General features: G+C 37.6%; 1 protein-coding gene across 12 annotated transcripts in view; it reads right to left on the reverse strand.

The window, feature by feature from the left end:
- Positions 1–14,269, reverse strand: part of GRIP1 (glutamate receptor interacting protein 1) — a 721,037-nt gene that overhangs the window by 71,166 nt on the left and 635,602 nt on the right. For all 12 annotated transcript variants that reach the window (XM_054443505.1, XM_054443504.1, XM_063646484.1 and 9 more), the window contains 2 exons: positions 13,450–13,530; positions 1,603–1,672 (listed from right to left, as the gene is read on the reverse strand). In XM_054443505.1, the coding sequence (XP_054299480.1) occupies positions 1,603–1,672; positions 13,450–13,530 (151 nt within the window). The remainder of the gene's footprint in view (positions 1–1,602; positions 1,673–13,449; positions 13,531–14,269) is intronic.

Below are 14,269 nucleotides of genomic sequence, written 5' to 3' on the forward strand. Positions count from 1 at the left end.
CATAAAAAAGAACGAGATCCTGTCATTTGCAATGCGTTAGATGGAACTGGAGGTCATTATGTTCAATGAAATAAACCAGGCATAGAAATACAAACATCACATGTTCTCACTTATTTGTGGTATTTAAAAATCAAAATAACTGAACTCATGGAGAGAGAGAGTAGAAGGATGGTTACCAGAGGCTAGGAAGGGTAGTGGGGGGGGGGGTCAGGGTGGGGAAAACAGGGATGGTTAATGGGTACAAAAAAATAGAATGAATAAGACCTAGTATTTGATGGCACAACAGGGTGACTATGGTCAGTAGTAATTTAATTGTACACTGAAAAATAACTAAAAGAGTATAATTGGATTGTTTGTAACACAAAGGATAAAAGCTTGAGGGGACGGGTACCCTATTTTCCATGATGTAATTACTATGCATTGCATGCCTTATCAAAATATCTCTTGTATCCCATAAATATATATACCAACTATATACCCACAAAACTTAAAAATAAAAAAATGGTAATAACTGACAAGCTGCGGGGATGGCTCCCATAGCCCTAGATTGCCTACCTATCTCCCAACTGTTATGAGAGAGAAACTTCTGTCTTGCTTGATCCACTGTCTTTAGATGTCTCTTTGTCATAGCAGTGGAGCCTGCATATACATACCTAAACTCATACAATGTCCTTCCTACTTTTTGAATGTTAAAGTATTTCTTGGGCTGGGTGTGGCGGTTCACACCTATAATCCCAGCACTCTGGGAGGCTGAGGTGGGTGGATCACCTGAGATCAGGAGTTTGAGACCAGCCTAGTCAACATGGCAAAACCCTGTCTCTAGTAAAAAATACAAAAATTAGCCGGGCATGGCGGTGTGCACCTGTAATCCCAGCTACTTGGGAGGCTGGGGCAGGAGAATCGCTTGAACCCAGGAGACAGAGGTTTCAGTGAGCCGAGATTGTGCCACTGCACTCCAGTGTGGGTGATACAGGTGACACTCTGTCTCAAAAATAAAACAAAGTATTTATTTAATAAAATAATTGTGATAATAGGTTGAATTTTTTTTAAATCCTGAATTGGAAAATAAAAAGAAAGTTAATGGTCTTATATCAGTATCCTCAATCATTTAAAAATATTTTTATTTATGAAATTAAAAATTTGAGACCTCCTGATTTTGATGGTATATGGGCCAAATAGGTGACATGAACATTTTAAAACTCAAGAATCTTGCTTGCCCAGAGGGGATATTCTGGTAACAGCAAAACTCTTGCACAAGTTATCACCTCTGTTTGGGTACCTCTAATAAGTGCTGCTACTTTCAGGGGTTTTTTTTTTGGTCAGAAAATGAATGGAAGTTGACCAGTGAAGGAGAGCCTATGCTAGATTCATGAAAGACCCTAAGAAATATTTTCAGCTGTGCAGAAATAAATTGATAAGCAGGAAGAGATCTATGGAGCCACTGGAACTAGGGATGTCAAATGTGATCAATTAATAGTGACTGCTTGGAAGTTTCTGAAAATACAGTGACCCATTAGAAAGGTTTGCTTTGGGTGTGGAAGGTGTCAGTATACTTAAATTAAGAGATGCCTTAAAATGAATCAGAAAATCCATTTTCCTTACCTGTGTGCCACACTCCCTTTCTTGATATCTGAAATGACGAGGGGGTCTCCTGGTTTTCTACTGGATGGTGCTGTAATAATGGAGATAGAATAATCACATCTTTATATCCATTATTCACCCCTTACTGTACATTTCCCCTGTTTTATAATAACTTAATGCAAGTAACGTTTGTATGCAAAACAAAGATGGTCAGCAAATGAATTAGGAAATATGCACATTATGTCTTTACAAATGTTTGTGCTAAAATATTTACAAACATAAAAACTAAAGCAATGCCACTTTAAATTTGTAATTAGAGAAAGCAATTGGATAAGTACCCGTTTAATTTAAATCTATTTTAATAAGCAATTCTCAAGAGAGGACCTGAAGGATGGGTATCTCAGTTGGGGAGTATTAAAATCAATTGGGGGCTCCCCTTAGTTACCCCTTCTTCTATTCCTTTCCAGTGAGGAGACACCACTGTTGATGGGAATATGCCATATATTACTTCAGTGTAGAGTGGGAAAGTTGATAAGAATCACTGATTTAAAGTTCTGTTTTTTGGCCAGGCACAGTGGCTCACGCCTGTAATCCTAGCACTTTGAGAGGCTGAGGTGGGAGGATCACCTGGGGTCAGAAGTTCGACATCAGCTTGAACAACATGGTGAAACCCCATCTCTACTAAAAACACAAAAATTAGAAAGGCATGGTGGTGCATGCCTGTAGTTCCAGCTATTTGGGAGACTGAGGCAGGAGAATAGCTTTTACGCAGGAGGCAGAGGTTGCAGTGACCTGAGATCACACCACTGCACTCTAGCCTGGGCAACAGAGCAAAACTCCATCTCGATCAATCAATCAATCAATAAAGTTCTTTTTTTTTTTTTTCCTCACAAGGAAATCTTTTGCTAGATGGACTCTAAATCTTTACATTCTGCTCACAAATTCATACTTAGAAAGCTCTTGGAATGGGACTCTTTTTTTTTTTTAGTAAATATTTTGTTGCTAGTTAACTAAATTTTTATATATGCTCATATTCTAAACATGTACATGTAACTTTTATTGAATTTTTAGATAAAACTATTATACTGCACAGTGGTCAGTTTTGGGTTTTTATCAATTTTCTCAGGAATATCTCCATTTATGAGAATAAAAAACAATTATAAATGAGCCTACTTAGAATTAACCCTAGAAACTAATTATAGTCCATATAAATACAAAAAAAAATCTTGAATTAGAGGTTTGCACTTAATTTAGGAATCGGATCCTTAAAATTAGCCATACCAACATTTGTGAAAAACAATTTGCCTCCAAGAGGAGATATTTTGCCAACCTGAAGGCTGGAGTGGTTTCCTTTTAGAGATCATTAACAGACCCCTAAAGTAAGATTTTATTACAAACAGTCTGATCACTCCATAATAATCATAGAGCCATATCATATCCCATAATCCCATCTGAATCCCAGGAAAATGTTTATGCACAAGAACAGATGGCTTAATATCTTAACACAACATTTAAAGAAAAAGAAAACACATATACCGATACCTTACCCACTGTCTAAATTAGTCCATAGTAAATGCTAATGGGACTTCATTTAATAATTATTCTTAGCTTCCAGCAAAGAATGCAAAGCATTCTCTTCACTATAATTAATTCATAATTTAAAACTTCATTCAATGATTTGATAGAATGCCTCTAGAGGCATATAAGCATCCAGGATTTCTAGTTATGTCATATTTCAAAACTGCAAATTGTTCTGGGCATAGGGCACAAAAATAAAAACTTTGTTATTACCAGCAAGTACAGCTTTTCTAGCATCTGCCAATGAATTGACACAATATTTTTGCCAAGCTGTAGTAACCATCACCTAGCACTCAATGTTTCCTTTGGCTTTAAAAAAAAAATCCATGTTCCACTGAAATGGTCTGTAAAACCAAACAATAGTAGAGGCAACAAAATACATCAGACCTATCTCTGTCATCCTTGAAAGAGAGGAATATAGCACTATAAGGTCTTGGTCAAACCTACACAGCTTTGCAGAGGAGTTTGAAATTACTCATGGTCTACAGACATGTATGGTGGCCATTTTCACATTTACTAGATTCTTCTCTTTCTCCTTTAATGGACTCAATAGGGTGGATGCCCATTGGGATGATGGGGTTGAACCCAGAAGTGTGTCATCCAGATTTGTATGAGATCCTGCCCATCACCACCATGCACGTTAAATGGGCTATGCATGGTCCGGGGGCCCAGTCATGGTTTGCGTATCCTAGCCCCATGTTTTAATTTTCTACTACTTAAGAAGAAGTCACAAACCAAGCATGCTTTGCTTGACTGGTAGTGCTTTAAAAATATTTAGTTGCCAACACTTACAAATTAGTAGATTTTATGTAGATACATGCCTTCTTTTAAAAAATAGATGGGCAATATGGTGTCATGATTGAGAGACAGGACTTGGCAGCCAGAATGGTTGGGTCCAAAATCCTGGCTCTACCACTTATTAGCTATATGTGCTTGAGCACGAAGTCCTTAGGTGTCTTAGTTTCCTCATCTGCAAAATGGTGTTGATGAATAACAGTGCTTACCATATAGTTTTAGTTGGGAGGATTATGTGAGCTATTACATGTAAAGAGATTGGATGAGTGCACACATAATGAATTACATAAATGTTTATTGTTGCTATTATTGTTTAACAACAGTGGACTAAGTTTCCCACTACCTCCTTTAGATGAAGCCTTTGATTTCCCATTTGCCTCTATCCTCATTGGGCTGATCTCACTCACTGAGTTGCCTCACCCATGAAGGCTTCTCAGTTTGTGACCCTTTGAATGAGAATACACTAGCATTCACTCAGTGCTTGGAATTTGATTGTAGTTCTCCACAGAACCATTCATTTATTTAGTACATATTTATTGAACACCAACTATGAGACAAGCACCTCTGCTCTGGGCACTGGCTATGAAACCCCAGGGAAGTTGAATAAAAAGGAGAGGCAGGGCTGGTTAAATCTCCTGAGGTTATTAGGCATGAAATAATTTTCTCTCTTCTGTCAAGTGATTCCAAGTGGGAAATCCATACAAACACATATGGGGATGGGGAAGGATATTGAATACTTCCAAGAGTGTGGTTAAGAAGAAAAGGGCAATAAAAGCTTATTAAGTTCTGAAACAGAAAGAAAAAACAATACAACTCTTTGAAATTTCAAACTCCTTGAAATTTCAACTGAACTAGTGGAACACACAACTGAAAGCCTGACAAAAAAGAGCAATGATGGTAAATCCTGTGTTATATGATATATATTAGTACTGCCTCTTTCCCATTCATATTTTATGAAATGATTTTAATTCAAACTCGTCACTTGTATCTCCAATGCAAGTGTTTTTGTTGTTACTAGATTTGCATTATTTGAGTCATTTACAAGCTTGTTGAGAATTCATCATTGTCATGTGTGTCTACAGCTCTTCTGCAATCCAGCAAGGCAATGTCATTGGAAATTTTATCCCGGATCACAAGAATCCATTTTAATAACACTGCAATATTAAGATTTTTCATGCTGCCTATAGATATACATTCTTGGTACTCACAAGTAAACAACTTACTATATTACTTTTTAAAATGTATTTTCTTTGTACCAAAAATATACACGCATACAATTTAAAGAGTCAAGAATTCTGAAAGAGCCGTCCTCAATTTCTTGCTTCCCCAGATGCTTTCAATTCTTTTGGCTGTTTCCGTATTGCTAAATAATATATGACTATTACTACCAAATTATTTTTTGGTGTTAGTCATTTTCTATTTACTTTCTATTATGAAGGATGAAGAGTTAGTTTCTCCCACCTCTAGACCACTAACATACTCATATACCCTTCTTGTCCCTCCATTTTCCCAATACCATTTTGTCATAATTTTTGGTATTTATTAATCAATATTTGGTATTTATTTTAGCATGACTATGTCAACAGCATCCAGAAGTAAGTCATATAGCATTCCATGATTTCTTTCCTTTTCTGCAGAATATGTATTTCCTTTTGTTATCTGATGTCTTGATGTTTTTGTTTGCTTTGTTTTCTTGTGTTTATTATTAATTCAACTCCTCATATTTCCCAGGATATATAAATCTTCTCTCAATGTGTCAAATCTTATCAGGAATTCTATCAGAGTTTGCTGATCTGTCTGGACTGGTTGCTTTCTAGGTTTGCTACACAGATCTTGGGGATTTCCTTCCCACAAACCCTGGGAACCCAGAGGTTCTCTTCTCTTCTCTCTTGCATCCTTAGACCCCTTGTATCCTGAACCCAACTCTCCCTGTTTCTGGCTTTACTTTCTCTCACTCTTGGTGGTGCACATTCTCCAGTAGCTTCTGAGGAAGAGTGCAAGGGAGAAGAGTTTATTGAGACCTTGTAGAGCTGAAAATGTCATTTTCTACCTTCATATTTGATTGACTACTTTGCTGAGTAAAGAATCCTAGGCTGGCAATCCTTCTTTTAGAAATTTGAAGGCACTTTTCCATTGCTTTCTAGCTTCCAGAGTTGTTGTTGAAAAGCCGGATGCTGAGAAATGCAAATCAAAACCACAATGAGATACCATTTCACACCAGTTAGAATGGCGATCATTAAAAAGTCAGGAAACAACAGGTGCTAGAGAGGATGTGGAGAAACAGGAACACTTTTACACTGTTGGTGGGACTGTAAACTAGTTCAACCATTGTAGAAGATAGTGTGGCGTTTCCTCAGGGATCTAGAACTAGAAATACCATTTGACCCAGCCATCCCATTACTGGGTATATACCCAAAGGATTATAAATCATACTGCTACAAAGACACACGCACACGTATGTTTATTGCGGCACTATTCACAATAGCAAAGACTTGGAACCAACCCAAATGTCCAACAATGATAGACTGGATTAAGAAAATGTGGCACATATACACCATGGAATACTATGCAGCCATAAAAAATAATGAGTTCATGTCCTTTGTAGAGACATGGATGAAGCTGGAAACCATCATTCTCAGCAAACTATTGCAAAGACAAAAAACCAAACACCGCATGTTCTCAGTCATAGGTGGGAACTGAACAATGAGAACACATGGACACAGGAAGGGGAACATCACACTCTGGGGACTGTTGTCGGGTTGGGGGAGGGGGTAGGGATAGCATTAGGAGATATACCTAATGTAAATGACGAGTGAATGGGTGCAGCACACCAGCATGGCACAAGTATACATATGTAACAAACCTGCACATTGTGCACATGTACCCTAAAACTTAAAGTATAATAATAATAAAATAAAAAAAGAAAAGCCTGATGCTATTCTGATTATTTGATTATTGTTTGTATTATTCTAACACATTGTATGACACCCCACCATGCCCTGCTGCCCCAGCACCACAACCCTGTAAGATTACTGCTTTGTCCAGTGTTCTCAGATCTCTTGATGACAAGCTTTTCTGTGGGTATTTCCATCCATAGGTATGGACCCATCATTTTGGAAATAAATCCCTTATTTCTAAGACATTTATACAATTATTTCTTTAATGTGTTTCTTTCCTCTTTCTTTCTGTAACACCTATTACTTGGATGTTGTGTCATTTGGACTCAACCTGTATAATTTTCTCATCTATTCTAGATTCTTCATTTATTTGTTGTTCTAATTTCTGGACATTTTCCTTAACTTTATTTTCCAATATTTGTACAGAAGTTTAATTTTTTCATTTCTGCCATACTCTTAATTTTCAAGGCCCATTTTTTTCCCCTCTGAATGTCATTTTGTAATAGCATCCACTCCCTGCTCACCTCATGAATGTAATATATTTGTTGCTAATGATGTCAATGATAGGTTTACCTCTTTGTTTGGTTTGTTTTCTTCTTCCTGCATGTGCTAATTCTCTGATTTCCCTCTGTTTCTGGTGACAGCCTTGCATATTAGATTCTTCCTCAAGTGTCCATTTTTCTCTTAGCTGTCTGTTTATATTAAAGAGTGTGGTCCTAAAGAGCTGTTCAAAAGCTTGGTGTACCCAAGTAGGGCTTGTGGACTGTGGGTCTTAAGTGTAAGTTGAGGCCAGGCTGTTTATTTGGGTCAGATGGTCCTGATTTTTCCTACCACTTGAAGGCTATTAAACTTGGCTATCTGGCTTCTTTAAGCTTCCTGGGGGAAGAAGGCTCTCAGTCTCAACATTTAGTATGCAAACCTTCACCTAATTTCCATTTTTAAAGCAGTACTGCTGCATTCAGCTGTGTGCTCTCAGTCCAAAGAACTCTCTATTGCATGCTTTCCAGAGAATAAAACTCTAGGCTTCTGCCAGGGTAGGGGAAGGGTACTTGGGAGTTGGAGAAGGCATCTAAAGACTAAGGTCATTCTTAGCAGTCTTTTAACCAATCCTCCTGCCTTAGGATTTTCCATCAAATGTACTTCCCGAAGTTTTTGGTCCCTGAATCTCTTTGGAGTACAGGATAGAAATCAGGCTCATTATCAGCTTCCCCTCTGCTTCTTTAGTTAAATTCATCTTTCTTTATCTTCTCTGCCAAATTTGGTTGCTGTTGTCTATTTTCCTTTTCTTTTTGTCCTTATGAGTTTTTGCCCTTTGCAAAATCTTATATTGTCATTTAAAGTGGAGTGTAGGGTGGGAGAAAAAGTAAAGGCTTGTGTAAAAGCTACTGTCTTTTTGAAACAGAGCAGGGACCCCTCTTAGGGGCCTGCTGAGCACCCCCCCCTCCTAAACATAGAAATATAAAAAAAATAGTATTTTCAAGGGAAATTCCAGGCACCTAGGTAGGCTTGAAAAGTAAATGAACAACCCTATAAGCAAGAAGATACAATACTGAGAACTTAAACAATAGTTTCCCAAGCAAGTCAGAATCACAAAGCATTTTGGTTCCCCATAGAAACTAAAAGTTAATATATTAACATATGTTCTTAAGTTGTTTTTCAGAAACCTGGACCCACACCAGATGGAAAATGCTGACCACCATTACATAGACCTCAGAGATCTCATGGAGATAAGGGAGAAGTGAGAACTGAACTCTACCTTTTTTTGTTCTAAATTTCTTCCTGAGAGGCCTGGAGAGAGTCATGCCTGAAGGCCACACCTTAACATTCCTTTTTTGCTGATCTTAAGTTTTTAGACAAAGCCCTGCTTCTTTAACCAACTGCAAATCAAAAAAATTCTCTGAATCCACCTATGACCTGTAAGCCCCCACTTTAAGATACCTGCCTTTTGGGGCCAAACCAATATAAAGTCTCCATGTATTGATTTATGACTTTGCCTATAACCTCTGCCTTCTACCTTTAAAAACCATCTAGGCCATCAGGGAGTTCAAGTCTTAAGCATTAGTTGCCCAATTCTCCTTGCTTGGCACCCTGCAACAAATGCTTCACTTTCTCTTGCCGAAAATCCTAGTGTCAGCGTTTGGCATTTTCTGTATGCTGGGCAAGTGGACCCAAGTTTGGTTTGGTAACATTTTGACCTCAGAAATTTAAAAACCACTCATCATCACACACACACATACAAACTCTTAATCATTCAGCTTTACTTTAATTGTAACCGTATACATCATACATGGTAAGTAAAACAAGTTAATCGATTTGAAATGGAGCAGTGAGTAGAGTTTTTACTGCAAAGTTGGCAAAATAACAGGAACCAATCTCTTCTAAATACACTTTAAGGCTTAGGGGAAAAATGACAGATTTGTTGTGCTTGTCATCACAAAGGCTGCTTCATGATTTTATAAGAAAATAAAGCAAGCCTTTGTTCCTGCAAACAATTCAGTCAGAACTAAAAAGGAAAGCCAATGAATTCACTGTACTCACAAAATACTGCCTTTTGCCTTTCTGATATAGGATATAGGGAGTTTCATCAATCAGATGGTGACAGGGATGAGTGGTGTGGTGAAAATAAAGCCAGTGCTAAGACAGCGACAATGGGTTTGGGTCCCTGCTTCACTTTTTATTAGCCCCTGGTCTTTGGGCAGGTTACCCAGGTGAGTTGTTCTTTCCTCTATGTAAAATGGAGATAGATGTCACAGAGCTACTTTGAGGATTAAGTAAGAAAACACATAAAATTGCATAGTGCCATGCCTGGTACAAAGTAGACACAAACTCCTGTAATAAAACCTCAAGGGAAAACACCCATGTAAAAAGGACTTTTCTGATAAGGGACATGACAGAGACAATCAGGATTCGCTGACTCGAAAGAGAGGTGGGCTGTGCAGGAAGGTGTGAGCTCTGAGATTTCTGACTGGCTAAGATGTGGAAGCATCAGGATGTGACTTCCAGTCCCAAAATGCATCCTTCTGCTAGACTGTTCCACTTTATTTGCTACAATAAATCACTCTATACTATAGCAATAACATCAATAAAAGCAATGCCTCGTGCTAATATGCTGCAAATGTGTCATCGGAACTTAAGAAAATTAGTCTGAAACTGCTCACTGTGTCTAAAATCAGACAGACTCATTTCTCAGTCAATTAGGTATGAAGAGTGAGCCGTAAAGGCTCTGCTGGTATGCTTCCAGAGATGAGGAGCTGTTTCTTAATACTTAGAGCTTGCACAAGGTGAAGACGACAGAAAGAGGACTTGGTATAGAGATAGTGAGAAGAATCAAGTCCTTGCAGCACCTCGGTTTCACTAACAGTATCCGTGTGTGTCTGAGAAGAGGGTTCCCAGATTTCCTTCTCATGTTGGCACTAGATTTTGTGGGCTGGAGCTGTGCTTAAAATATTTTAGCAGGCATGGTGGCTCACACCTGTAATCCCAACACTTTCAGAGGCTGAGGCAGGAAAATCGCTTGAGTTTAGAAGTTCAAGACCAGCCTGGGCAACACAGTGAGACTTCATCTCTACAAAAATTTAAAAATTAGCCAGGCATGGTGGCTCATGCCTGTAGTCCCAGATACTTGGGAGGTTAAAGTGGGAGGATCGCTTGAGCCTAGGAGGCTGAGGCTGCAGTGAGCCCTAATAGTGCCGCTGCACTCCAGCCTGGGTGACAGAGTGAGATCCTGTCTCAAAAAAATAAAACATAAATAAATAATATAATATTTCAAAAGGCTCTGTGTATAAAGTAAATAATGATGAAGATCATCATCATTAACATTTGTTAGGGTTCACAATGTGTTTAAGGCATTTTACATATAGTAATTCATTTAATCTTGTCAACAATGCTATGAAGAAAGTAATATGTACACCATTTTCTAGATGAAGAAACTTGGCACAGAGAGGTTGAGGGAATCAGGGCATGAGACAGTCTAGGCTCTGAGTCCTTGCTCTTAATCATTTTCCAAGTCAGTCTTTCTTCTGTCTATGCATCAGCCTTTGCACAAACATTTATATTCATTCATCATCTCCCTTGGAAGCTCATTTCTTGGAGTACATAGTGCTTAGTAAAACATTTGCAGGTAAAGCTTCTTATTCATTCACTCAGCAAATGGAGGTATTATATAAGCACATTGTATGTCAGGAACTGTGCTAGGCCTCAGGATTTTACTAACTCATAAGAATGAAAATGGATTCTGGCCTTTTTTTTCTTTTTTTAAAGAGCAAAGTCTGCTTTGTCATCTGGCAAAATATGAGTATTTTCCACAAGGAGACACAAAAGTCAGCATGGTGGTGATGATTAGTTGTGTAAATGGAGCTGTAGCTCTAGAATAACTGACAAGCATGTTTGACAAGCTCATGTATCATTTCTCTGTCCGGGAATAGCATAACACTTTCAGCTTCCATGAATGCATTTGCTTGTGGCTGGCTAAAATGCAAGCCATCTTTATGGGGGTTTTTAGATTGTTGCCATTATTGCTACTAAAACCCATTTTAGAAGTAAAACACTCATGCAAAACAAAACAGCATCATAAAGCATAATATTAAATGATTCTTCATGTGAATAAAACAAATATTTTGTAGTTTGTGTACAAGACTACATCTCAAACAAATTAGCATATAAATGTCTACTTTTTAATAAGAAATACACCATAGGCTATTTTTAGATGGATACTTTCTGACTAAATTATATTTTTTATTTATATCAATTTGTAACTAAGAATACATCTACTGTATAAAACAAAATTAAAGATAATATTCCTACTTAAAATTTGAGAGTAAAATAACCGTGTGGCAGTGGTGATAGAAGCTTCTGAGGAATAGATGACTTCACAATACCAACCAGCAGGAAGCATCTAGAAGGACAGGGTGTATATTCTTAAAACTTAGCATAGGGCTTAGAGCATGGTGGACACTTCAGAATGCATTTGTTGAGAGAAGGCACAAGAATGAAAGAATGGAAGTAGGGGCAGGGTTTCTGTGTACAGAGGCAGGTTATATACTGCACAACTCCAGGACGCACTACTCCCACAGCTAGTTCTGACAGAATAAATGAATGGATTGGAATAAACAAAAGAGAATAACCTTAAAGTTGGATGAGGGTTTGCATGCAGAAGCCACCTTGAGCCCTAATATGTTTGGAACAGTAAATTCTGATATGCTTTCTTAATTTTAGTAGCCCTAGTTGTTGACACTATAGTGACATACCATCTTTGCTGCACAGTGAACAAACTGAGAGGCTAAGTGACCCAATTAAAGGAATAAACCACTTTAGGAGCACTTAGGATAGTGCTGGAGTCTCTAAAATCCTATTCCATCTTTCTGCTTTTCTCCCACTAGGTCACATTAGGGTTTGGGGGGATCTAGGCTCTCTCCCATACATGTGGCTTCTTGCTCTTAATATTTATTCTGAATTGCAGTACCGTTCCTTTTAGTGTTGCAGTAGATATGTGTGGGTTATTGGTTATAAATAAAATTTCATTTTTCAGTATTAAATTTATATCGCCCATGTTGAATCAGACAGCACCGTTTCATACTGCCCAATTGAGAACTTTTATTTATTTTTTGCCTGAACCACTGACAGAAATGCTATCTGACACAGTGCAGTGAGGCAGTTTTACGTGGCCTCATCACTCTTTCTTGAAGAAACCAGCTCTTGGTCACAGTCATTACCTCTACATCTCCTTTGGTCTTTAGGCATTTAACATTTGCTTCATTTTCTTGGGACAGTTATGGATGCATTTGGTCTATGGATATTAAAAGCCCCCCAAAACCCTCAATTTCCGTTCTATAAAAGTCCATTGGAGCTAACATTTTCAAAGTTGTTTTTACCAAAGCAGTTATAAAACTAAAGCCCGAGGAAAGGAGGGAATTGAGTACATTTATATGCTCCACTTTTCTTTCTGGTTCAGTTTTCCAGACACTGTGCGCCATGGAGGAATTCAAGGATTTACTTAAAGTAAGAGACATTGTTTTAGTCTTGTGAGAAGGATTATAGATGCATAGTGGACAGATGGGAAGACAGTCTTAAAAGTTAATAAATGTAATTTTTGTTAAATGGATGATAAAAACTTAATTCACAATACACTATGTGAATTAATATACAATATACTAATGTATATTTTATATATATATTATTATTCACAATATACAATAATTCACAATATAAAATGTAGAATCTATATGCATCTATCTCTCATCTAATTATTTATCTAGTTGTGTGAGATACATGTTTATCTCACCAGGATTCATCACTTGCCTAGCACTGTACTAGGTATATAAATATGGATTTTATTCAATAATTAAAACAATCCTATATTTTCTAGCTATCCTTATTTTCATTTTACAGATGAAGAAATACCAGATTGGAGAGAGTTTGAGTAACTTGCCGCATTCATACAGCCAGTAAGTGCTGGAGGTGTGACTGACTCCAGATTTTCGTATCATGACATAAAAACTTGGCAAAGACATATATAACATTTGTTACACCTGCAAATCATTTGACAACACAGTTTTCTAATGCCTTTAAAAATTAGTTAAAAGAAATAACTTCTACTTACAACTTATGGTTATTCCAAGTTCCACATTGTGCTTCTTAGGCAGCTTTACATGAAATGTTCCACTACTTGGGATGACAGACTCTAGTATCAAAACAAAAAAGAATGTGTTAATAGAACACTGAGGACCGGAGCACCCATCAATAAAAATGCATTAGGAATACTTGCATCATAATCATATGTAGCTTAAACTGTAGGAACTGAAGTAAGATGAATGCCTTTAAAATCCTGGCAAATTAAGCTCCTGGTGATGAATACACTTCCTATCCACAGGCAACTGTGCATAATTCACACCAACAGTTGAGTTCAGTATTTCTCAAGTGTGATGTATGCACCATCTACATCAAATTTACCTGGAATGGGAGTTACAAATAATGATTCCTGAATAATTCCAATCTATGAATCAGAATCTCTAAAGATGAGGCCTAGAGATCTCTAGGTGATTATCAGGCATAGTAAAGTTTAAGAACCTTAGGTCCTATTATATTCTTTCTACCCCCAACCATAATTTCCAAGAGTGTGCTATTCAGTAATTCTTCCTCCCACCTCCACCCCTATTTATTGTTTGAAGGTACCTGGGAAAACAGATTTCAGGAGAGAGGTCAGTTTGGTGTGATGGTTGCTGATTGGGCAGTGAGAGTGGGTGGAGAGGTGCCTTAATTTATAATGGAAAAAGTGAAAAGTACAATTAAAGAGGTAGAATCAGGAGTGATATTCAAAATATTTCACAACCAAAATAGTACTGGTTATCAATCAAAAAGACTAAAACAACCAATCAAACTAGATGCTGACCACAGAGTTGGAACACAGGGACCCAGGAGAT

The sequence above is a fragment of the Pongo pygmaeus genome, chromosome 10 (genome assembly GCF_028885625.2).
Source record: "Pongo pygmaeus isolate AG05252 chromosome 10, NHGRI_mPonPyg2-v2.0_pri, whole genome shotgun sequence".
Taxonomy (NCBI): Eukaryota; Metazoa; Chordata; class Mammalia; order Primates; family Hominidae; genus Pongo; species Pongo pygmaeus.